The sequence below is a fragment of the Lepidochelys kempii genome, chromosome 5, assembly GCF_965140265.1.
Source record: "Lepidochelys kempii isolate rLepKem1 chromosome 5, rLepKem1.hap2, whole genome shotgun sequence".
Taxonomy (NCBI): domain Eukaryota; kingdom Metazoa; phylum Chordata; order Testudines; family Cheloniidae; genus Lepidochelys; species Lepidochelys kempii.
The window spans coordinates 27136425-27160077 of NC_133260.1; the positions used below are offsets into that span (position 1 = coordinate 27136425).

Consider the following 23653-nt stretch of genomic DNA (forward strand, 5'->3'; position numbering starts at 1 on the left):
GATTTTTTGCTTTCAAGTTAACTGTTAATACTTTTAAAAGCATGGCCCCTTGTTCCCAGCTTAACTGTCTTTGTATCTTGCGAGCACATTCCACTTTGGCACCTTTGAAAAAAACTTTAATAAATAAGGAACGGAAACTCATTATTGAACTGTAATAAATAACAATAACTTAAATCTCAATAAATATCTTCTGTATATTTATGTCTTTGAATGGATGCATTGCATCAAGTAGTCTGTTCACTCACAATGACCAAATATTAAAGGAGTTATGTAAGTGACATTAATCCTTTGTAAACCAAAAGAAACATATTTTGCATTTGTGTAAGCCAGGCTCATTGTTTCTATTATTCTACTAGGAGTGAGTGCTTAAAAACACAACTTGTTTTCAGAGGTAATAGAAGAATTAAATCTGATACTTAACTGTTTTGAAGAAATGTGAGCTATAAATAACCTAAATCAAACAGTAAGTGAAACTGTTTTGCATTGATTTTCCCCAGATGAACTTTAGTTGATTAATTTTGACACTTAACTTTTTTTTATTACATAGTATATGTGTAAGGTTAAATCAGGCATCTCCAGTGTTTTGGAATAACCATTTAACAAGCAATATTACAGTATCTTGGAGTGAAGCTAATACCACTTGAGCTTACCATTATTAATGCTACCCCTGTTTTTATAACTTAATAAAAAAAAGAACAAGGCATGATATTTAATAGGTTGTGTTTTTAAGCACATTCCTAGCTGATTCAACTCTCGTTGATAGTGGACCATGTCAAATGAAATAGTGATAGCAACCTCCACCCATCCATTGTGAAACTCCACCCCTGAGCTTTGATGCCTTTTATTTGCTTTCCTGTAGAAATTAAAAGTTCCAACTTTTCTATCCTGTCCAGTTTTCTGTGCTGGATCTTGTCCTACCAGGCTCCCATGACATTTGTTTTCCTACATCCTTGGTCCTCTTTCTCAGTTCTGAACAGAAGTTTCCTTGGGAACCTTGGTCCTGTTCTTTGCATTGTAGTAGGAATGCAATATTGTAATAATCTCAAAAAAAAAAAAATCAGACACATCCACATCTTTTAGCGGAATGTTTTTTCAATATATGGTAAACCAAGTTATCGTCCAAAAATGAAAGGTCATCATCGTAGGCAGTGGGTCTGCAGCAAGCTTGCCTCACTTTATCATTGACCAGCTTTTTCTTTCTGGTTAAATTTTTTAAAATTTTGTCATATGTGGTCTCGGCTGCATCACAAGATCCACTGCAGTACCGGAAAATCAGCTCTTCTTTGGTTTCATATCCCAAATCCAAGTCAGTCACATTTAAATGTATTTCTGTTAAGACACAACCTCGATTTTTGCCCTTTTGACCTCTCCGTCCCTTTTTACTGGAATTTTCTGTATTAACTGCTGCATTTTGCCGACTTCTCTCCCGCTTAGAAAAAATTGGAGTTTGTTTATCTGGTGACCTTCTTAGTCTTTTTATAGTGGCTTGAATAAAGTCCACTACATTGTCAAACTGATCTGGATAATCCTCTGGCATGTTAGCTATTTGAAAAAGAAAGAGAGAACAGGTTTGTTAGATGTGGATGGTGATTTTTATTTCTCCTAGAAGTTTTAATCAAAGTCCACTACAACTTGACCAATATTATAACTCAACAAAATGTCATGCCTATGGAAGCTATTCTATCAATTTATTTCAAAAACTATGCATAGCAGGTCCAAAAACTGGGAAAGAAAAATGTGACAAGGTATAAATGTTAGATGAGCAGACCTACTGTAAAATGGTCACATAGACCTTCCTGGTCTACTGTAGATAAGGGCTCCCTCTGATTATCATTCTGTTTAGAAGGACTAACAATGGATAAAGGATATGCTCCTGGAATGATGGCAGTGGTAGAAAGAAGCTGTCTGTAGCTAACTTGCTGGTCAAGTTGAGTTATTGCCCCTGGCTAAATGCTTGCTTTCTGATGCAGCTGAGGATGTTGTTATCAGAGCTGGTTGAAAATTTTCACGTGGAAGAGTTTTCTGTCGGAGAATAATGATTTGCCAAAATTTTCAATTTTGGCAGGAATGTACATTTTGTTAAAATTTTCATGGGAAATTATTGAAACATTTCATTTTGACTTTTATGTTTTGATATGCTAAAATACAGTATATCAAAATGAAACATTTTGACAGTCTGAAACTAAATATTTTAGGAGTATTTTATTTCATGAAAAATTCTGAGATTTCAACTTTTCATACCAATTGGAAACCAAACCAATTTTGAAATTCGGACATTTCCAGTGGGATAGAAATTCGGACTCTCAACAAGCTCAAGTTATTATGCTGTAAATTTAACTAAGGCTACATCTACACTACAGCCAGGATCGACGCTCTGAGATCGATCCACCAGGGTCGATTTAGCGGGTCTAATGAAGACCCGCCAAATCAACAGCAAATCGCTCTCCAGTCGACCCCTGTACTCTACCCCCAACAAGAAGGGTAAGGTAAGTTGATGGGAGAGTTTCTCCCTTTCACCTCCTGCAGTACCTCAACCGAAGGTACGTCGACTCCAGCTACGTTATTCACATAACTGGAGTTGCATAGCATAGGTCGATTTACCACGGTAGTGTAGACATAGCTTAAGTGAAAGGATGACTGGAGCCATTATATGGGTATCATTTTATTATTTAATCTAAATACATAAATAAATATACCACAGGAGTTCTTGCCTCATGCACAGTGCCAGAACTTTGTCATTGAAGGCATGTATCCTTTGCAAGGATCAGAGGGAAGATACCTGTGGATTTACCCCTCAACAGCTGGATGACAGGTAGGATGGTAGTGGATTGTGTTGACAAAATCTTCACAGATGCCAGAGCAGATTGCCATCTGTGAAGTTGCTTTCAGAGGGTCAGATCCTTAAACACACACACAGCTGTACACTTCCTTCTCCAACACAGGACCACACCATCACCACCAAGATGGTCCAGTGCTTAGATGAGATCAGCTCATGGATGAAGAACAGCTGGTTGAAGCTAAAGCTGAGCATGACAGAGCTGTTGCTGGTGGGCAGAGAAAAGCATTTTGAAGAGTTTGCAGCCACAGTGCAGTCTCCTTTGGTTGAAGATACACACCCACAATTGGTCAATTCAGTCCATAGTTTAAGCATGCTCCTGGGTGCCTCACTGACCCAAGCTCTCACATAGCAGCATCTGTGAATAATGCTTTTACTGTCTCTGGTTGGCTAGGAGATTCCATCCTGTCCTGGCAAATAATGCCTTGGCCTCAGTTATTCACACTTTATTCACCTCTTGTCTGGACTACAGCAATGCAATACATCTGGGCACAAAGACTTCAGCACTTAGGAAACTCCAACTAGTACAGAACGCTGCAGCACATCTCTTCCTCAACAAAGGTACCACAAACACACCAGACCTATCCTCCACTCTCCACACTGGCTCCCTACAGAATACAAGTTCACATTCTCAGTCCTTATTTTCAAGGTACTCATTAACCTGGGCCCCAGGATATCTAACAGACTGCCTAAAGCGCCTGGATAAAGATCATAGTTGACAACTCCACTCCTGTGGCACAATGGAACTCACTACAATAAAGTAAAGCTCATCTGTGCAGGAGACAGAGCTATCTCTGGGGCCAGTCCAAGACTGTGGAATGAACTCCTCCAGGAACTGAGGACCATCCAAATCTTACCACCTTTCTCTGTAAGTGCAAGGTGCCTTTCTTTGACCTGCCTTCTCTAACAGAAATACATAGCAACATGTATATTTATATATTTTAAAATCAAGAATTCCACTGCATACACTTCTCCCCCTGGAGAGCGGATGAGAGAACAAACATGTGACAGATGCTAGGATGAAATTCAATAAGGAGAAATGCAAAGTACTCCACTTAAGAAGGAAAGGGATCTGGGCATCATAGTGGACAACAAGCTAAATATGAGTCAACAGTGTAACACTGTTGCAAAAAAAACCCAAACAAACAAACAAAAACCAAACATTATTCTGGGATGTATTAGCAGAAGTGTTGTAAGCAAGACACAAGAAGTAATTCTTCCGCTCTACTCCGCACTGATTAGGCCTCAACTGGAGTATTGTGTCCAGTTCTGGGCACCACATTTCAGGAAAGATGTGGAAAAACTGGAGAAAGTCCAGAGAAGAGCAACAAAAATGATTAAAGGTGTTGAAAACATGACCTATGAGGGAAGATTGAAAACATTGGGTTTGTTTAGTCTGGAAAAGAGAAGACAGAGGGGACATAACAGTTTTCAAGTACATAAAAGGTTACAAGGAGGAGGGAGAAAAATTGTTCTTCTTAACCTCTGAGGATAGAACAAGGAGCAATGGGCTTAAATTGCAACAAGGGAGGTTTAGGTTAGACATCAGAAAAAACTTCCTGTCAGGGTGGTTAAGCACTGGAATAAATTGCCCAGGGAGGTTGTGGAATCTCCATCACTGGAGATTTTTAAGAGCAGGTTAGACAAACACCTGTCAGGGATGGTCTAGATAATACTTAGTCCTGCCACAAGTGGCAGGCAACTGGACTAGATGACCTCTTGAGGTCTCATCGAGTCCTGTGATTCTATGGTAGTTATGTTGCTTAGTGCACTACTGGAAGGTGCTCAGGTGAATGACGTACAAGAATTTATATAGAATAAAATAGAACAGAACATACACAGAGCCTGAGTGAAAGGGCTGTGCATGTGGGAAATATGTGGGCATTTATGGTCTTAAACATCCTCCTTCCAAGCTCAAAGTATGGTGTAGGACTTCTGTGTATCTGGTTTGCAGTCTCACCTACAGTCCATACACAGGAGAAAGGACCATTCAATTCAACAGGGCCTTGTATGTGAGGCTTGTGGTAATAGGATCAGCAGTGTTGCCAGCCCTGCAAGTTCAAAGATGATGACTCCAAAAATCATGAAACTGACTTAAAAATCATGAGATTATTTTATTTTTACATCACATTTTTAGGTCTGTTTTCTGATTTTTGAACTCATGGTGGGAATCACTCGTGTGTGTATGCATGTGCGCAGCATGTACATTTCATTGAACTTACTCTGAAACTCAAAAATAAACAAAAGGGTGATGTTGAACATATCCTGCTTCCCTTTACTACTGACTGTTGGAGGGCCTCATCCCACCTCTCCCTGGACAGGCTCCCCTAAACCCTCCCTACTCCTGCCCAGGGAACTTTCGGTAGCTTTTTACCCTGGACACTATCCCCTTCTCTCCTCTCTCCACCCAGGTGCTGCCCCTGACCAGCTCCCTCCCCACTTAGCTCCTTCCATCCAATGGGTTCAATCCCCTGCCTGCTCTGTCCCTCCTCTGGACATGTGCATTCCCAGGTGCCCCCGCCCAGGGACAATGTCCCTTCCTCTCTCCTACCCCCAGGTAAGGAGCCCAGTGCAGTGGATGGACTGCAGAGAGCAGCATTTCGTAGGGGAGTGAAAGGGGCAAGGAGCGGGTGCTGCCCCTGAGCACCCTCCCTACAGCTTCCTCTGCCCATGTGGGCTACTGCTTCTCAGCTCTGCCCAGGCAGAGCAACCTCGGTTGGAGGCAGCTGGAACTGCAGTACAATTCCAGCAGCTAGGGCTGCCAACAGCAGTATTAGTGAGCGAAGCTAGAGCTGCAGCATCAGTCCTGAGTTGGGTCCCCAAAAATCATGAGAATGGCTTAAAAATCATAAGTGATGGGTTCAGACTGTTCAGAATGCTGGCATGTAAAATTAAAAAGGTTGCAGAGCTATTTTTAAACTAAGAGATGGGGGAAAGACTATTGCTGCAGAGGAACATATGGATCGGACAGAGACTTCTCTTAGACAACATTTCTCAATACTTTAAATGACTGCTTCTTGGAGCAGCTGGTACAGAAACCCACAAGGGGAGAGGCAATTCTCGATTTAGTCCTGAGTAGAGCACAGGATCTGCTCCAAGAGTTAACTATAACAGGCCCGCTTGGAAATAGTGACCACAGTATAAAAACTGTTAACATTCCTGTGGTGGGAAAAACATCTCAGCAGCCCAACACTGTGGCATTTAATTTCAGAAAGGGGAACTATGCAAAAATGAGGAGGTTAGTTAAACAGAAATTAAAAGGTACAGTGACTAGAGTGAAATCCCTGCAAGCTGCATGGACACTTTTCAAAGATACCATAATAGAGGCCCAACTTAAATGTATACCCCAAATTAAAAAACACAGTAAAAACTAAAAAAGAACCACCATGGCTTAACAACCATGTAAAAGAAGCAGTGAGAAATAAAAAGGCATCTTTTAAAAAGTGGAAGTCAAATCTTAATGAGGTAAATAGAAAACAGCATAAACACTGCCAACTTAAGTGTAAAAATGTAATAAGAAAAGCCAAAAAGGAGTTTGAAGAACAGCTAGCCAAAAACTCAAAAGGTGGTAATAAAATGTTTTTTAAGTACATCAGAAGCAGGAAGCCTGCTAAACAACCAGTGGGGCCCCTGGACGATCAAGATACAAAAGGAGCACTTTAAGACGATAAAGTCATTGCGGAGAAACTAAATGAATTCTTTGCTTCAGTCTTCACGGTTGAGGATGTTAGGGAGATTACCAAACCTGATCCGTCCTTTGTAGGTGACAACTCTGAATTGTCACAGATTGAAGTGTCATTAGAGAAGGTTTTGGAATTAGTTGGTAAACTTAACAGTAACAAGTCACCGGGACCAGATGGCATTCACCCAAGAGTTTTGAAAGAACTCAAATGTGATATTGCAGAACTCTTAACTATGGTTTGTAACCTGTCCTTTAAATCAGCTTCTGTACCCAATGACTGGAAGATAGCTAATGTAGCCCCAATATTTTAAAAGGGATGTAGAGGTGATCCCTGCAATTACAGACTGGTAAGTCTAACGTCAGTACCAGGCAAATTAGTTGAAACAATAATAAAGAATTAAATTGTCAGACACATAGAAGAACATAAATTGTTGGGCAAAAGTCAACATGGTTTCTGTAAAGAGAAATCATGTTTTACTAATCTATTAGAGTTCTCTGAAGAGGTCAACAAACGTGGACAAGGGGGATCCAGTGGACATAGTGTACTTAGATTTCCAAAAAGCCTTTGACAAGGTCCCTCACCAAATGCTCTTACGTTAATTAAGTTGTCATGGGATAAGAGGGAAGATCTTTTCATGGATTAAGAACTGGTTAAAAGACAGGGAACAAAGGGTAGGAATAAATGGTAAATATTCAGAATGGAGAGGGGTAACTAGTGGTGTTCCCCAAAGGTCAGTCCTAGGACCAATCCTATTCAACTTATTCATAAATGATCTGGAGAAAGTGGTAAACAGCGAGGTGGCAAAGTTTGCAGATGATACTAAACTGCTCAAGATAGTTAAGACCAAAGCAAACTGTGAAGAACTTCAAAAAGATCTCACAAAACTAAGTGATTGGGCAACAAAATGGCAAATGAAATTTAATGTGGATAAATGTAAAATAATGCACATTGGAAAAAATAACCCCAACTATACATACAATATGATGGGGGCTAATTTAGCTACAACTAATCAGGAAAGAGATCTTGGAGTCAACATGGACAGTTCTTTGAAGACATCCACGCAGTGTGCAGCGGCAGTCAAAAAAGCAAACAGGATGTTAGGAATCATTTAAAAAGGGATAGAGAATAAGATGGAGAATATCTTATTGCCCTTATATAAATCCATGGTATGCCTACATCTTGAATACTGTGTACAGATGTGGTCTCCTCATCTCGAAAAAGATATACTGGCATTAGAAAGGTTCAGAGAAGGGCAACTAAAATGATTAGGGGTTTGGAACAGGTCCCATATGAGGAGAGATTAAAGAGACTAGGACTTTTCAGCTTGGAAAAGAGGAGACAGGGAGGATATGATTGAGGTATATAAAATCATGAGTGGTGTGCTGAAAGTGAATAAGGAAAAGTTATTTATTTGTTCCCATAGTATAAGATCTAGGGGCCACCAAATGAAATTAATGGGCAGCAGGTTTAAAACAAATAAAAGGAAGTTCTTCTTCACACAGTCAACCTGTGGAACTCCTTGCCTGAGGAGGTTGTGAAGGCTAGGACTATAACAGGGTTTAAAAGAGAACTAGATAACCTCCATGAATTTAAGTCCATTAATGGCTATTAGCCAGGATGGGTAAGGAATGGTGTCCCTAGCCTCTGTTTGTCAGAGGGTGGAGATGGATGGCAGGAGAGAGATCACTTGATCATTACCTGTTAGGTTCCCTCCCTCTGGGGCACCTGGCACTGGCACTGTTGGCAAACAGGATACTGGGCTGGATGGACCTTTGGTCTGACCCAATATGGCCATTCTTATGTTCATTTTATTTGCCTTTTGTTTTTTGAGACTTTAAGGTACACTCAGGCAATACTTTTGCCACAACCATTAGGGTAAATTTTAGAAATGTACTTTTAAAAAAAAATGAAACCTGATATTTTCATCTAATCACTTGTCTCCAGGAGCTAGGGCTTTAACATATACATCAGATATTATGAGACTCATGATAAAGTTAAAAGAGTTGGCAACACTGAAAGCCACACATTCCCCTGCCAAACAACAATGGCCCCACTAATTTTCCTATGTAGAGAGCCACCAAAGAGTTCTGCTCCATGGCTCTCAAAGGATCATCATGTTCTCTGGGGAAGTTCTCCACTACATTCCCCAAGTCTGCATTTCCAGTTGATTAGAGGCATCAAGTGCCAGAGAGGATTTGGCCCTGAGCCCCTTTTAAAAAACAATTTATACTGCATACAAGAAGAATTTATAAATAAAGTAGGTCCAAATGTCATTTTGGAACAGCAGACTCCAACACGGCCATGTTCCAAATAAGGCAGAAACTAAATTGTCCCATCTGTCTTTAATGGGAAACTATCAGAGCAAATCTGGCACAAAATTCAGGTTTTATAAAGCTAATCTTTTAATTCCACTGTCAACAGATTTTTTGAAAAAATTCCCTTGCAGTGGTGACAACCCAGACAAGAGTATTAGTACAAAAAACCCTCAAAGCAAAAGTGACCAGAAATTTATTTTATTGGGAGAAGCTGGATCTTCAGCACTTTTGAAAATCTGATCACTTGTTTAGGTGTCTAATTAGTGATGTAGGAGCCTAACTTAAGTGCTCACTTTTGAAAATCTTGGCCATCAGGTTTTAGAGAAAAGGCTTAAATCCCACTCATTGCAAAATAGTTATCAGTAAAAGATGCCTTTTCACTAAAATGTAATTTTGAATTGAAACAATTTTTTCTGTTCCATGCAATTATTTTAGGAAAGGAATAATTTTGTATATTTATCTATAATAGAACCTCAGAGTTATGAACACCTTCGGAATGGAGGTTGTTCGTAGCTCTGAAATGTCTGTAATTCTGAACAAAACATGGTCCAAAAGTTCACAACTGAACATTGACTTAATACAGCTTTGAAACTTTACTATGCAGAAGAAAAATGCTGCTTTCCCTTTATTTTTTTAGTAGCTTACATTTAACATCATACAGTACTGTATTTGTTTGGTTGGGTTTTTTGGTCTCTGTTGCTGTCTTATTGTGTACTTCCAGGTATGTGATTGGTCAGTTTGTAACTCTAAGGTTCTACTGTACATATTTTTTTACTTTCTATGTTAACTGGAATTGTGCGTAGTGCTTTAATGTATCTTAAATGGTTGTTATGTTACCATGTCTAAACATCATTTACATTATTAACTCCAAAGTTCAGGGGGTTTGATTCAGCCCATTATAATGGTAGGGGTTGTTTGCAAATTTCAGATCCAGACCTGGGTTTGGCTCAAAGGCTCCTTTTTCCAAAATAAGGTCCAAAGTTTTAGTTCAGACCCCTCTCAACTTAAACTCTACTTCCATTTTGACCATGGTGAGCCCAAGAGGGTCCAGTTGTTCTCCCATTAGCCTCTCAAGCATTTTGATCATTCTGTTGCATACATTTATAAGCTAGAAAGAAATGGGTTGTGAAGGGGGAAAAAAGACTCATTTAGAAATATTTTTCAGTAATAAGCCTATCAAGCAGAAATTAGAATCAAATCCCTGGAAATAAACTCACCTATCACATATGCTTAAACTAGCTATTCTGAAAAGTTATCAGGATTTAAACAATTAAAATAACACCAGTTTGAAGACTGACTTTGCTTTTATGCTTTGCATGAAAATGTGTGGGGGCAAAGAGTGAAACAGAAACATGTCAGTTCTATTCATTAAAAAATATAACATCAAAGATGCCAAGGTCAGTTTGTCTTTAAATGATTAATACTGTTCTAGTTCATTACCTTATTCACTGACTTGCCAGCTCTCAAAGAGACATTACATTCTTTCCTGTAACTTAAAATTCCCATAGAAACTGACACAGTCATTGGTGTCACCTGTCTCTCATCAAGGTGAAGTGTTAAGTATCCTGATGCATCTGACTCCTAGACCTTTTAATGTCAGATACAATGAGCCAGTATTGGAAAAAGTACTGAATTAAAATAGCTTTTGTAATTTTTCCTTTTGTGGTTACAAGGATTTTCTCTTTATAGCTCGCTAGCTTGAAAGTCCATCATATGCTAGGGTATGATCAATAAATCAGTTGATAGTTATGGCTAATCTGCCTATTAAGTCACATTTTTAAATTCGTGTCCAGCCTTTTACAGGGTTTGCATTTGTTTCCCGTTATCTTTCTACCTCCTCAACTGTGCTTCTCAGTTCACAGTAGTTGCGAGAAAATCAGATTCCATCTCCTTCCAGTAAAAGAAGGAAATTAGGGCAGCAGTTCTCCAACTGTGGGTTGGGACCCCATTTTAATGGGGTTGCCAGGGCCAGCATTAGACTTGCTGGAACCCATGGTTGAAGCTGAAGCCAGAGCTCCACTCCCACCCAGGGCAGCGGGATTCAGGCTCTGGGCCCCTCTTCCTCCATCTGGAGCGGCAGGGCTTGGGCTCCAGGGCTTGGGCTCTGTCCCCCCACCCGGAGTCATGTAGTAACTTTGTTGTCAGAAGGGGGTCATGGTGCAATGAAGTTTGAGAACCCCTGAACTAGGGCCTTATCTCCACTACCAGGGTAAGTCTACCTAAGTTACACTACTCCAGCTACATGAATAATATAGCTGGAATTGACGTAGCTTAGGTCGACTTACTACAGTGTCTACACTGCGCTGCATTGACAAGACGCTCTCCTGTCGACTTACCTTATTCTTCTTGCTCCGATACAGTACCGGAGTTGACCAGAGAGTGCTCTCTGGTCGATTTAGTGGGTCTTCACTTGGCCCACTAAATAGACCCCCACTGTATCGATTACAGGAGCATCGATCCCCGGTAAGTATAGACATGGCCAAAGAGAAGTGACAGAAACATCCCATTTGCTAAACTTCACTTGCTGTCATCTGTGGCTGTATTAGGGAAAAACATGCTCAGGAGAGTTGAGTAAAGTAGATACAAACTTGTTCAAGGTGAGAGGTCTACAGTAGAGGACTTCTCAGGCCTAATTTTGAGGCCTGACTCAGATGCAAACTGGACCCAATACCACGCAACCCAACCCAAGCACAAGAGGGTAGAGTTGTTTTCCAACCCAACCATGAACCAGAATCAGTGCTGATGCCACCTCCTGCCCATTGGGTTGGTGCAGCAGCAGCTGCATATGCCAGTGGCTGCATGCCCCCTTCCTATTGTGCATGCCCCACGCTGTGCTGTTTGTGCACTACAGAGTGGTGCTGAGATTTCTCTGGCACGGTCACTCTGCAACACACACAGCACAGCCAGGTCATGGAGGATGGCAGGAGCGGGGCACACACAAAGGCAGGAAGTGGAGAGCCAACTCACCCCAACCTGAGCCTGAGAGAATCCAGTTGTTTTCCCACCCACTCTGACCCAGACCTGGGTCCCATCAGGTTTAGATCAGGTTGCAGGGCTCTAATCTTTGTGAGTTGGCTTACCAGTTGATCACTAGTTGGCCAATCTGAGTGACTGACAGTGTTCAAACTGAAGCCATTCACAAAATCTCCATTTGACTTTAGTAAGAACAAAATTGAGCCCCAGGGGAGGGGACCCTGTTTTGGCAGCTGCAGATCCTAAATTTGATATTGGTATGTGATAGGATTAGTCCAAGCAGCAAAAATACTTTTGTTGGATAGTTAGATTTTTCATCTTCAACTCATCCCAGAACATCTTTGCAGGCACAGGAAGCAGTACAATGTCACCATTCATTCCTGTTTAGGACTTGTTTCTTCATTAAGCCCAGCCTGGTCATATTCCTGCATAAAATGTTCCTCCATCTAGTTGGTGGTTGGCCTCTAGGTCAGATTGCATTTGCATTATTTTCTTTGGCATGCTATCATCTGTTTTTCTGAAGTGTTCTCACCATCATAATCTTTCTCAGTTGTCGCTAATCCCATTGTCACACACTGAGATGTGGATGGTGTGTCCTAGTGGTTGGAACAGAATCTGTTGGGCAGAACTGGACTTGTGGTCAGGAGACAAGCCAATGGTCAGAGCCAGGAGTTGGGAACCAGAACAGAACCAAAGAGCAGAACCAGAGTCATGGTCAGGGGACAATCTAGTGATCAGAGCCAGGAGTTAGGAGTTCAGAAGTAGGCAGGGACTAGGGCTGGAAGCAGGTCTGGTGCAGCTGCAGGTATGGAACACGTTGAACAGCCACTGTGCCGCTGTTCCTACAAGGCTTAAATGGTGATCTGTTGGCTCTTTTGTCCAACCAGGGAGCACAGTCACATAGAGAGGGTTTATTGGGCAGCAGAGCTCATGTGATTGCCAGGCAACCAAGCCCAGAGGCAGCTGAGTACCTGACATCCATATCCTGATTTGACATCCTACTCTCCTTCTAATTTCTTCGTTTGTCTTAACATTATTTCATCTTATACTTGCTATCTTCCAAAGAAGTCTCATCTCTACTGCCTTCAGCCTTCTGATGTTTTTTTCCTTTTAATGCAGTTGCCATTCATACTATAAAGTAATACTGTTAGTACACCGGTTTTATAAATTTTCACTTTTGGTACTAAATGTAATGTTTTTATCAGTCCATAATTTCATCAATCTCTGTGCATCAGCTTCTATGCAGCACTTGTATCTAAAGCACATCTTCTTTTAACTTCATTCTTGATGGAACCATCAGCACATATCAAGCTTCCTAAATACACATAATATTTTACTTGTTCTGTGACTTCACTGGCTGCTGCATTTCAACAATTCATCTATTGTCCCTTATCCAAGATACAACCACTTTGTCTTCTTGGCATATACTGTAAGTCAGTCGACTACAACAATTTTCCAAAGTAGAGTATAATCATTAATTCAAATGTGTCTGCCAATTGTACAATGTTATCTACATAAACTAAAGAGCTTAACTCTAGATTACCCAGTGTTACACCATCCAAATCACCTATCTTTCTTAATGTCCAGTTTAAGAAATGATGAAAACATAGGTGCATCCTTGTCCCCTTGCTTTGACTTGAACCAATTGCTTAATTTTCCATTTGTTCTTATGGCACTGTAGGAATCTTTGTACATAACTTTTATAATTGCAGTTATCCTATCTGGAACACTACATGATTTTACTACTTTCCATAATGCTTCCCTCCAAACTGAATCAAATGATTCTGTGAAGTCAATGAAAACAACAAATGTCTCTAATCCCCATTCTCACTTTTTTCCATTAACTGTCAGACTGAATATCTGATCAATGCAACTGCAGCCTGCTCTGAAGCCACATGGGGCTTACTGCTGCCCCTAAAACTGGTCATAATCTGTTGACAGTTATTTACATCATGATATTTCCCAGTACTGATGATAATAAGTACAGTATTGCATAAAGTGATGAAGAAATCACAAAGATTGGATAAGCAAAAGTTATGGAAAGAAGATGCTCAGCAACTATAGGAGGCATCAAGAAAACAGGATATGAAAATGATACACGATAAAGTTAAGTTGTATGGAAACACAATCAGGCCAATGATGCTAGCGGGAAGAGAGGCTAATTTGTTGAACTGACAAATTCTGAAGTGGAGCTGAAAGTATGGAAGGAGCATTTTTGACAAAGTGCTGAACCTTGTATTCATTCAGATGCAAACATTCTGGACATCTAGATAAACAGGGCAACATATAAGGCTGTATGAATATCACCACCAAACCACCGTCAGACAAAGAAATAGAAAAAGCAGTGGAACCATTAAAAAATGGGAAAGCTGCAGGAATAGACTATAACAACAGCTAAGCTGCTAAAAGTCAACAGGGCAAGTGCTATCAAAGCAATAGGAAAAATATATAAGAAGGTATGGGAGCAAGAAGCATTACCGAATGACTGTCTAATGGCAATAGTTGTACCAGTCTTGAAGAAAGTACATCCTGCCAATCTGAATAAGTATAGATACATAGATTTTTATTAAAGGCTTATAGTATGGAAAAGTGTTACTTTTAACTAATTATAATGTGACAGTTTTTCAGAGAAAGCATTATGATTTATTTTAATATATCTATTGTGGTAGCACCTAGAGGCCACATCTGAAATCAAGTCCCCACTGTGATAGGTACTATATTAAGAGACCATCTCTTCCCTTCAGAGCTTACGATGTGAATAGACAAGACAGGCAAAGGGTGAGAGAAGAAACAGAGATGAGGTGACCTGCCCTAGGTCACCCAGCAGGTCAGTGATAGAACTGGGAACAGAACCCCAGTCCATTGCCACAGGATACTGGGCTAGGTGGACCTTTGGTCTGACCCAATATGGCCGTTCTTATGTCTTAACCCCTGGACCATTCCTCCTCTCTAAACCCTTGTATTGTTCAACAAAACAAGTATGGGAATCTGTATCACTGAAGTACATGTCCAGTGTCAGGCAGGTTCACATGTCTGTAAGCTGAATATTCTGTTTCATCACTATTTTTATAACAATCTCATCACTATGGTATCTGAGAACCTTAAATAGGTGTTTATTACTCTATCAGTACCTGAAACCTATGAGCCTCTTGCTATTAGCCAGCACTATAGCAATGAGCATGTAGCCAGCTAATACACACATTACTGAGATTTCTAGGAGAGTAGTCTGTGATGGCCATACAAAGAAATTCCTTCTGGGATTTCTGGTACAAAAATCCTCCAGCAGTTCAGCTCTAAGTAATGTCATCAAAGCCCCTCACTAGAGTGACCTAGCTGCCAATCTACTACTATTAACATATTCAAGGTGAAAAATGTATTGGCAAAAAATATAGAATTATCTCCCCAATTAAAATACATAATATCTAATCAATATCAGTCAAATGCATTCTGGCCCAGGAACAGGCACAAGGTCCAGGAGGCAGATTGTGCCTTTTTCATAGTCTGCTTGCCAGGTTGTTCCTGGAACAGTACACTACCATACTCCCCCATGCACAGGGCTTGTAGCAAAGCCATGATTGAACCCTGACTATGTGAATCTCAGTTGATTTCAGTGATGGTTTTGCATTATGCATAATACCATATTTTTCTATTATGCTCTTTTACTTTCCAAATTTCAGCATTTTTAGAGTTTGTGTCTGGATAATGAACATACTATTAGCATGTATGTTTCTCAGTATGAAACCTGTTAGCATACAAGCTGATAATGTTTTCATACTATTACAATAAATAGTGCATAGAACTAAAACAGGTGCCACGTGTTCTACTGCAGGGCATCCCAAACTGTGATCCATGGACCACTGGTAGCTCATGGAGCACTTGACAGTGACCTGCAGAGATGAGTCTGTTCACAGGATGGCTGTTATCCTTTCCCAGTTTCCACACAGTATTAAAATATGGCCAAACATCCAGACCTAATATAACTTTTCCAGGTAGGCAATTGTTGTCACTAGAGAGTTGTTACGTGATTGTGAATGGAAGCGAAGGTGGTCCTCACATTTATGAGAGGGAATATGCTATGTGCCATTTGTGAATCAGAGGGAATATATCCATGAGAAAAATTCTCTGTTAAGACGTGGCCTGCATTATGAAAAGATTTCGGAATCCCTTTTGTTCTGCAGCTATGCCCGGATTCAGCAAAGCACTTAACAGGTATTTATCTTTAAACAGATGCTTAAATCCTAATCATCACAGCACTTATGCATGTTCTTAAATCCCATTGACTTCAAAGAAATTTAATTACAGTCTTAAAGTTAAGCACATATTTAAGTGTTGTGCCGAAAAGAGAGATAATTAAGCAAATGCTTAAGCTGAGTTGAGGTGGGACCTTATACCCTTTTAAAAAAATCTTTACTGAAATTTGTAACAGAATCTATTGACACCTATAGGATCTCTATGAAGTGTTCTTAAAACTACAGTACACACCTGGTGAAGTCAAGAAACAGATTGACAGAGCCAGAAGGGTACCCAGAAGTCACCTACTACAGGACAGGCCCAACAAAGAAAGTAACAGAACGCCACTAGCCGTCACCTACAGCCCCCAACTAAAACCTCTCCAGCACATCATCAAGGATCTACAAACTATCCTGAAGGACAGTCCCTCACTCTCACAGACCTTGGGAGACAGGCCAGTCCTCGCTTACATACAGCCCCCCAACATGAAGCAAATACTCACCAGCAACCACACACCACACAACAAAAACACTAACCCGGTAACCAATCCCTGCAACAAACCCCGTTGTCAACTCTGTCCACATATCTCTTCAAGGGACACCATCATAGGACCTAACCACATCAGCCACACCATCAGGGGCTCATTCACCTGCACATCTACCAATGTGATATATGCCATCACGTGCCAGGAATTCCCTCTGCCATGTACATTGGCCAAACCAGACAGTCTCTACTCAAAAGAATAAATGGACACAATTCAGATATCAAGAATTGTAACATTCAAAAACCAGTAGGAGAGCACTTCAATCTCCCTGGACACTCAATAACAGATTTAAAAGTGGCAATTCTTCAACAAAAAAACTTCAAAAACAGACTTCAGTGAGAAACTGCAGAACTGGAATTGATTTGCAAACTGGACGCCATCAAATTAGGCCTGAATAAAGACTGGGAGTGGATGGGTCACTACAAAAAGTAATTTTCCCTCTGCTGATACTCACACCTTCTTGTCAACTGTTGGAAATGGAGGACGTCCGCCTTGATTGCAGTGGCCCCGTTAGCACTGACCCCCCACTTGCTAAGGCAACTCCATTCTTTTCATATATATACTGCTTACTGTATTTTTCACTCCATGCATCTGCTGAAGTGGGTTTTAGCCCATGAAAGCTTATGCCCAAATAAATTTGTTAGTCTCTAAGGTTCCACAAGGACTCCTCGTTGTTTTTATCATTACATAGTTCATTTTCATTCTTTTACCTTAAAACACCCTAAGTCTCCTGTAATATTTTTTGTGCAACTGAATATCCTGTATGAACCTGTCTAAAGTATCTAGCGGTTTGTTTATTTCTGTTTTCCATCTTTATAACTAGGGAATGGTTTCCATGTTTCATTGAAATCTTTCCTTTTATTCTGCTTGCCATATATTGCTTTTTCATTAGATGCATCTTTTACATCTAAGAAGATCCATTCTAGTCCTGTTATATCTTTCCAGTGTCAAGGATTAACTGGTTTTGCCACCACTAAACATTTTGAAACCCACTCTATTTTAATGTCTGATAAAACTGAGGATTCATATAACTGCATTATTTAATATTATCTTACTGATTGCCATTAGGATATTATCTCAGAATTATGAGATTCCTGTACAACTCTACATCTTTTTCAAGCAGGTCCAGCAGAGATTATTATTTCTGAATTCTAGTTTCTGCATCCTAATGGGGATCAGAACAGTTTACGCAATATTTTAAACTGCATCCATCTGAGGATCACACTGTAGTAGCCTTATAACTTCTTTCCCATCTTTTGGTCCGTGGTCATCTGAACAGCTGAATTCCAAGAATTTCCCTTGAATATGCTTTAAGTAAATATATAGTTTTAAAATATGAATAATGAGAAAAATATATACTTGTACATTTATTTCCTTTTGAAGGACTCAGTCATTTTAATGTTAGCTCTTTAAGCACCCTCCTTGGGAATGTATTAGACACTGTATTTGACACAGAATGGAATGATGGTGTATTGTATGTGTCTAACAAATGGTATATAGAATAAAGTCTATTTAGATAAGAACATATCATTTGTTTAGCACTAATAATGTGTTCATCTCTATATAGCATCAAAATATAAAGACAAGTCTTATCCTCATGACCTTGTATTCCAGTATCATATCCTGGCTATTCAACATTTCCTCTGTGTTTCTAATATAGTAAATAAAAACACTCCAGCTCACAGGCACTGACTTTTATTTTTGCGGGTGGGTACTCCTCTCTGCCCCCTCTTCCCTGTGCAAGTGGCTGGCAGGGCCTTGGTGGAAGAGGCCAAGCAGGGATGGGGCCTCAGGGCACAGTAGGGGGTGGAGCCATGGTCTGAGCGCTGGGGCCCACAAAAGATTAATCTAGCCCTGCAGGCGCTGAGCACCCCCTATTTTTTCAGTGGGTGATTGAGTCCTGGAGCACCTACAGAGTCAGAGCCTATGCTCCAGCTAAAGATGTTAAATGGCCTAACACTAAATTATCTTTAACACATAACAAATTCCTGAAATCAAATCACTAGTCAACAATCTAACTGTGCCTCAGGTACTGCAACTTATAAGAACATCTGCCTTTTTACAGAGAGAAGCTCCTACAATGTTTCTTTTTTTTTTTAAGTACACAGCTAGATCTTACACTGTGCTCCCCCTGTGCCAGTGATCACATTGTAGGTAATGGTCTATCTGACTTGGGATTCCATTTACCCTACAGTTACAGCCATGTTGATGTACCAATTAGAAAATACATATGCCTAACACTAGGTTTGCTTTCATAGGTAGGGCTAAAGAACATAGCCATTTAACCACTGTGTATCCAATTATTGGCATAGTTCTATTTATAATGTGTTTTGTGTTCATACAATACATAGTATCTACAGAAGCTAATTGTGTGCCACTCTTGCTCATACAGGACCCTTTGATCATGCCTTTATAACTAGTATAGCTTCCTTTCAATCACTATAACAAAATATCCCACACTTCATCGCCCTATGTATTGCATGTGACATTATGCATATATCCTCCAGAAATTCTATCCCCCTGTCACAAACTATCCCATATGGCTCTTCTGGTTACATGATCAAGAAGCAGGGGGCTGATTTAAAATGCTCTGTAATTAGTGCAGGCTACATTGAACAAGCTGGTGTCTACTTTAATCATATAGCTGAAGCCTGTACTGCTGGTGCACATTACTCTATGACCACTGATCTGAAATGGAGGGGTCATCACAGTACACCTGGTCAGATTGAGAGGTCAAGACCTTGCTCATAATCTGGAGCAAGGGAAACTTTCAGGCCAATCTGAATTTGGTGCTACATAATCTTGTGGTCTCAGAGCACTATCAGCACCTCTCAGAGCACCTCATGGACAAAATGATGCAGTAAAGTGAGGAAAGATGAAAATGTGAAAGTCCTGGTATAACTGAGCTGACAACTCCAACTATGGCTCAGGCCACTGCTGGACAAAGTACCCCTCCTTCTAGGGAGCTGAACCGGAACAAGGCTAACCATTGCTCCTGGCAGCATATTGCAGAGCGACGCATATTTCAGAGAGGAGAGGGAGGATGAAGATCCACAAAGAGGAGGAGAAGCCATTGAATCCCATTACAGGTAATGTTCAACCCATTTATTGTGTTGGGATGCATGTGTGGTGAGAGAGAGAGACACACACACACAAAATGACGTGTGGAAGAGGATGGGACCAAAGTCATGAGAGCAGATTGAGGAAGATAACTGTGGAAGGGGAACCCGTTAAAAAGTGCCTGAGTCTTTGATCTCTCTCTCTCGGTATTGTATTGGTATGAGCACTTTCCACATAAAATCAATAGCACATGGCGAAACCTCCAGTGGACTTTTTTTGGTTATTGTAATGGTGAAAATAGCTTTCAGTGAAATGGAATACACTAGCATGCCCTCTGCCTACACGCTAATGGCGTTCATCCCATCCTGATTCAGACTCCCCCAGACCCTGCTATCAAAATACAATCCCTGACTCAAAAGCCAGTTATAGTACTTTGAGTTCTGCCTACACCCTTTCTTATTATGGTGGAACCCAAAAACCACTGTGGGCAGAAGTGCAGTGACATATAAATCTCCTCACTGTATTTTCCACTTTATGCATCCGATGAAGTGAGCTGTAGCTCACAAAAGCTTATGCTCAGATAAATTGGTTAGTCTCTAAGGTGCCAGAAGTACTCCTTTTCTTTTTGCGAATACAGACTAACACGGCTGCTACTCTGAAACCTGAATATCATTTTGGATATTGTTAGCTTATTAGTCCCAGTGTTTTCAGAATGGCATCTAGATGCCACACATTTTTAAAACAGAAACAGTAATAAAGTGAATCAAGGTATTTAACTAATTAGGCTGGAATATCAGCATATAGCCAATCAGCTCAGCAAACCCCTGCTATTTATCAGGCTCACCGATGTAGTCAATACAGGAGATTCTCTGAGCATGAATATTTCACCAGTCTTGGGAAAAGAACACAAAAAGAGAGACTCACTTATCCAGCTTAAACCTCAGGGTGAGTAGCAATGCTCATCTTTTCTTTGCACCCAGGCCCATCTATTTGTGATTTCCCTTGTAGGTTTGAACAGTGCAAGAGCATATTGCTCAGGTTTCTGAGGATAATTTCCCTAGTAGGAACATAGGAACTGATATACTGGATCAGACCCATCGTCCATCTCTGCTTGGCTCTACACTGGGCACATACTTCTGGAAGACACTGCTCGCTCATCCTGCCATGATTCACCTGAAACACAAGGCCCACATAATGGACATCTCACTCCTTAATCTACAAGATAGCCAAACAACAATGAGAAGTTTGGTTATCCTCATATTGGAAATAGACTAGACCTAGTGGGTAAGTGATTAGTGCTTCTGCTACCTGTCTGTCTCCTCTACTTGCTGTGGAGTGGATGGTTTAGGTGGAATAACATATTTTTAAAATGTCTTAATAGAGGGATGGTGTTATAAAAAATAGTTCTAGGCCTCATTTGTAGGACCCAGAACAATGGAACACTGATATCTCACCACCCTGAACTGACTTGTCGTCATGTAAAGTTACTAGTACAACTTTCTGAATGCTTTTTTCTTCCTACAGAACTGAAACAGCTGCAACTAGAGTAGGGGAGACTGGAACAAATGCCAGCAAAGCAGATCCTGAGGTTTTGTGGAATCTTCCACTGCACATACACCTTCCTTTCCATGTACCACAATGTAGAGGAAGATCGCAGCATCATAAAGCCTCAGCAATCCATGCAAGAAGAAGAAAACTAGGGAGGAGTTCTTTTGGTCATCTTGCATCTGATGAGGGACTGAGACAGACAGGATGCTGTCATTCATGGAACAGTGAGAAGTTCAGCTCAAAAGAGAGGAGAGCGAGGCCTGGGAAAGATTCCAATGGGAGAAAAATGAGAAAGAGTAGAGAAGATTAGAGAAGGAAGAACACAGATGTGTGTGGGGTGGGAGGGGAGAGAGGCTGAAGCCAAAGCAGTGGGAACAGAGAATGGAAAGTCGGTACTAAAGGGTAACTGCAAGGAAGGCAACTCTTGCATCATTTGCACCCAGGAGCAGCACTGTCTGTGTGGATGGGATAGAATTGTGCTAAATCTCAAGATGTGTTATAAATGTGTTCCTCAACACGGTTGTAACTGTAGCATCCTGTAAATTACAGTATCTAAGCAGAGAAGAGCATTACTTAAAGACATAGTGGGCAGTCTCAATTCTGGGTCTTTGCTTTGATGGGTTTAAGACAAGGCCCTTCATGTTAATTGAATACTTCCAAGTTTAACTTGTGTATGTTGCCACTGCTTACTGAGTCATATTAATGCCAACTTTAAAGGAGCACTACTGTGTATTTAGAAATCACACTGCTCTCTGAAAATGCTTTTCTTGGAGACCTTTTGTTGTTTAGGTATTATTATTATTTATTATTACCTAGACTATAGATTGTAAACTGTCTCTTACTGTGGGCTGGTCTACAGACAGGCTTACACTGATTTAACTACATCAGTTTTCTAAAACCCTTTTTTATTTCAGTGTAAGTCTGATGTGGACAATCTTATTCTGGAATAAAGGTGGATTTAACTGAGGTCAGTAGCAGCCCTACCTGTCTGTACCGTGCTTTGTAGGATGGGCTCCCGATCTTGGCTCAGGGTTCTAGGTGCTATTTCCAGACAAACAATAAATAACAATGAGATTTTTAGAACTGAAAAGAGGGGAAAAGAAGTGTTTCCTATCTGGGATCAGTTCAGCAATTCCCCCTCCTTTGCATGGATCTTTCACAGGGGAGCAGCAACTAGGAAAACAGGTTTTTTGGGAATAAATCATCTGATACAACCATGCAAAGGGGATGGGAGCAGCTGTAGCACCCGCACCTCAGTCAGAATGCCCCGGCCCCCGCCCTGCCCAGCACCCCGCGTGCCTGGGGGTGGGCGCCCGCCCCGCAGTGGTAGTCACTCAGTCATGGGGCGCTCCGCGCAGCGAGCTCCCCGCGCGCGGGGTCAGACACTGGAAAGGGGTTTAGTAAGACAGACAGCGGTGACTATGAAGGGGAACGTTTCTTACAGTCACTTTGCACAGCATAGGGAGGCGGCAGGCTGATGGGGGAGTGATCGTCTTCAGGCCCCTCTACCACTGAAGGGGGCCCCTCGGGAGGCGTCTTACCGGCGGGCAGCGGGGATGTGGAGACCGTGCTGAGCAGCACCACGCAGACAGCCACAACATCCCATAACGTCATCTTAGATTTCCTTCCGACACAGGCCCCTGGCGGAGAGGAGACACAAGGTTAGCTCCGCGCTCGCTGTGCGCCCGTGGGGAGCGCGCTCTGCTCTGCGCTCCGGGCTCCCCCCAGGGCCAGGGCCAGGGCGTCAGTGGCCCTCGCCCGGACGCGCCTTGCGCTCGGGCGCCTTCTCAGAAGCCTTCGATCCAGCGCAGGTGCTGGAGTGAAAATGATCAACTCCCACCAGGGGGAAAAGGTTCGCTCCAGCCCAGCCTCCTGCGTGGGGGATTCCCCAGAATCCCATAACCGAGCCGTGCACAGACCAGGGGGTCTGCCAGGGCCCTGACCTCACCTCCCCCCCCCCAGCAGCCGGCTATGCCAGCTGATCTAATTCTTATGAGGAGGTTCACACAAACCCAGCCTTCTGCTCGCCCGTATCGCTCTGAAGCTCAGCCGAGGGTCTGCCCAGAAAACGCTGGGGCTCTTTGCGTCTCTTGCGGCCTTTTAATAAACCCAAAGGGTTTGGGGAGAGGCGGGGGCTCGTTACGAAACCCAGCCGGTCCTGGAGAGACGCTGCCCCCCATCCCACGGATTCAGGCTCACGAGGAGCCAAGGAGGAACGTCTGACACGCTGCCTCCTTGCAATGGACAGGGCAGACACCCGCCCGCTCGCTAAATCCCTCTTCTCTGCCCACGGCTGTACTGATCCGTCCCCAAGGCCGACACCCCAGTACCTGGCTGTGTGGAGGCGATTGGAAAGCAGGGGAGCGGCGGGATTAAGTCTAAGAGGCACTGAAATGTCCCTGATGATAATCACGCACGGGAAGGGGAGTAGGGGGAGGCCAGGAGCTCGAAAGTCGAACTCTTT

At 41.7% G+C, this 23653-nt stretch overlaps 1 protein-coding gene across 2 annotated transcripts; it reads right to left on the bottom strand.

Annotated features, from left to right (window-relative positions):
* Positions 1–1050: 1050 nt before the first annotated feature.
* On the bottom strand, positions 1051–22803 carry GDNF (glial cell derived neurotrophic factor). Of its 2 annotated transcripts, none has more exons than XM_073343804.1 (2): positions 22731–22803; positions 1051–1542 (listed from the first exon to the last, which is right to left on the bottom strand). In XM_073343804.1, the coding sequence occupies exons 1-2, from the start codon at positions 22801–22803 to the stop codon at positions 1058–1060; spliced, it is 558 nt and encodes a 185-aa protein (XP_073199905.1). In that variant the 3' UTR covers positions 1051–1057. The 2 variants fall into 2 exon arrangements, with proteins under 2 accessions (XP_073199905.1, XP_073199904.1); XM_073343803.1 differs by having other exon boundaries at positions 22632–22803.
* Positions 22804–23653: the final 850 nt, after the last annotated feature.

Excerpts from the sequence above, each read along its gene's own strand:
- GDNF (XM_073343803.1), bottom strand. The coding sequence starts at position 22,803 with ATGACGTTATGGGATGTTGTGGCTGTCTGCGTGGTGCTGCTCAGCACG. Across the intron at positions 1,543-22,631 it reads CTATGCTGTGCAAAGTGACT|CTAACATGCCAGAGGATTAT; the intron begins GTAAGAAACGTT and ends TTTTTCAAATAG.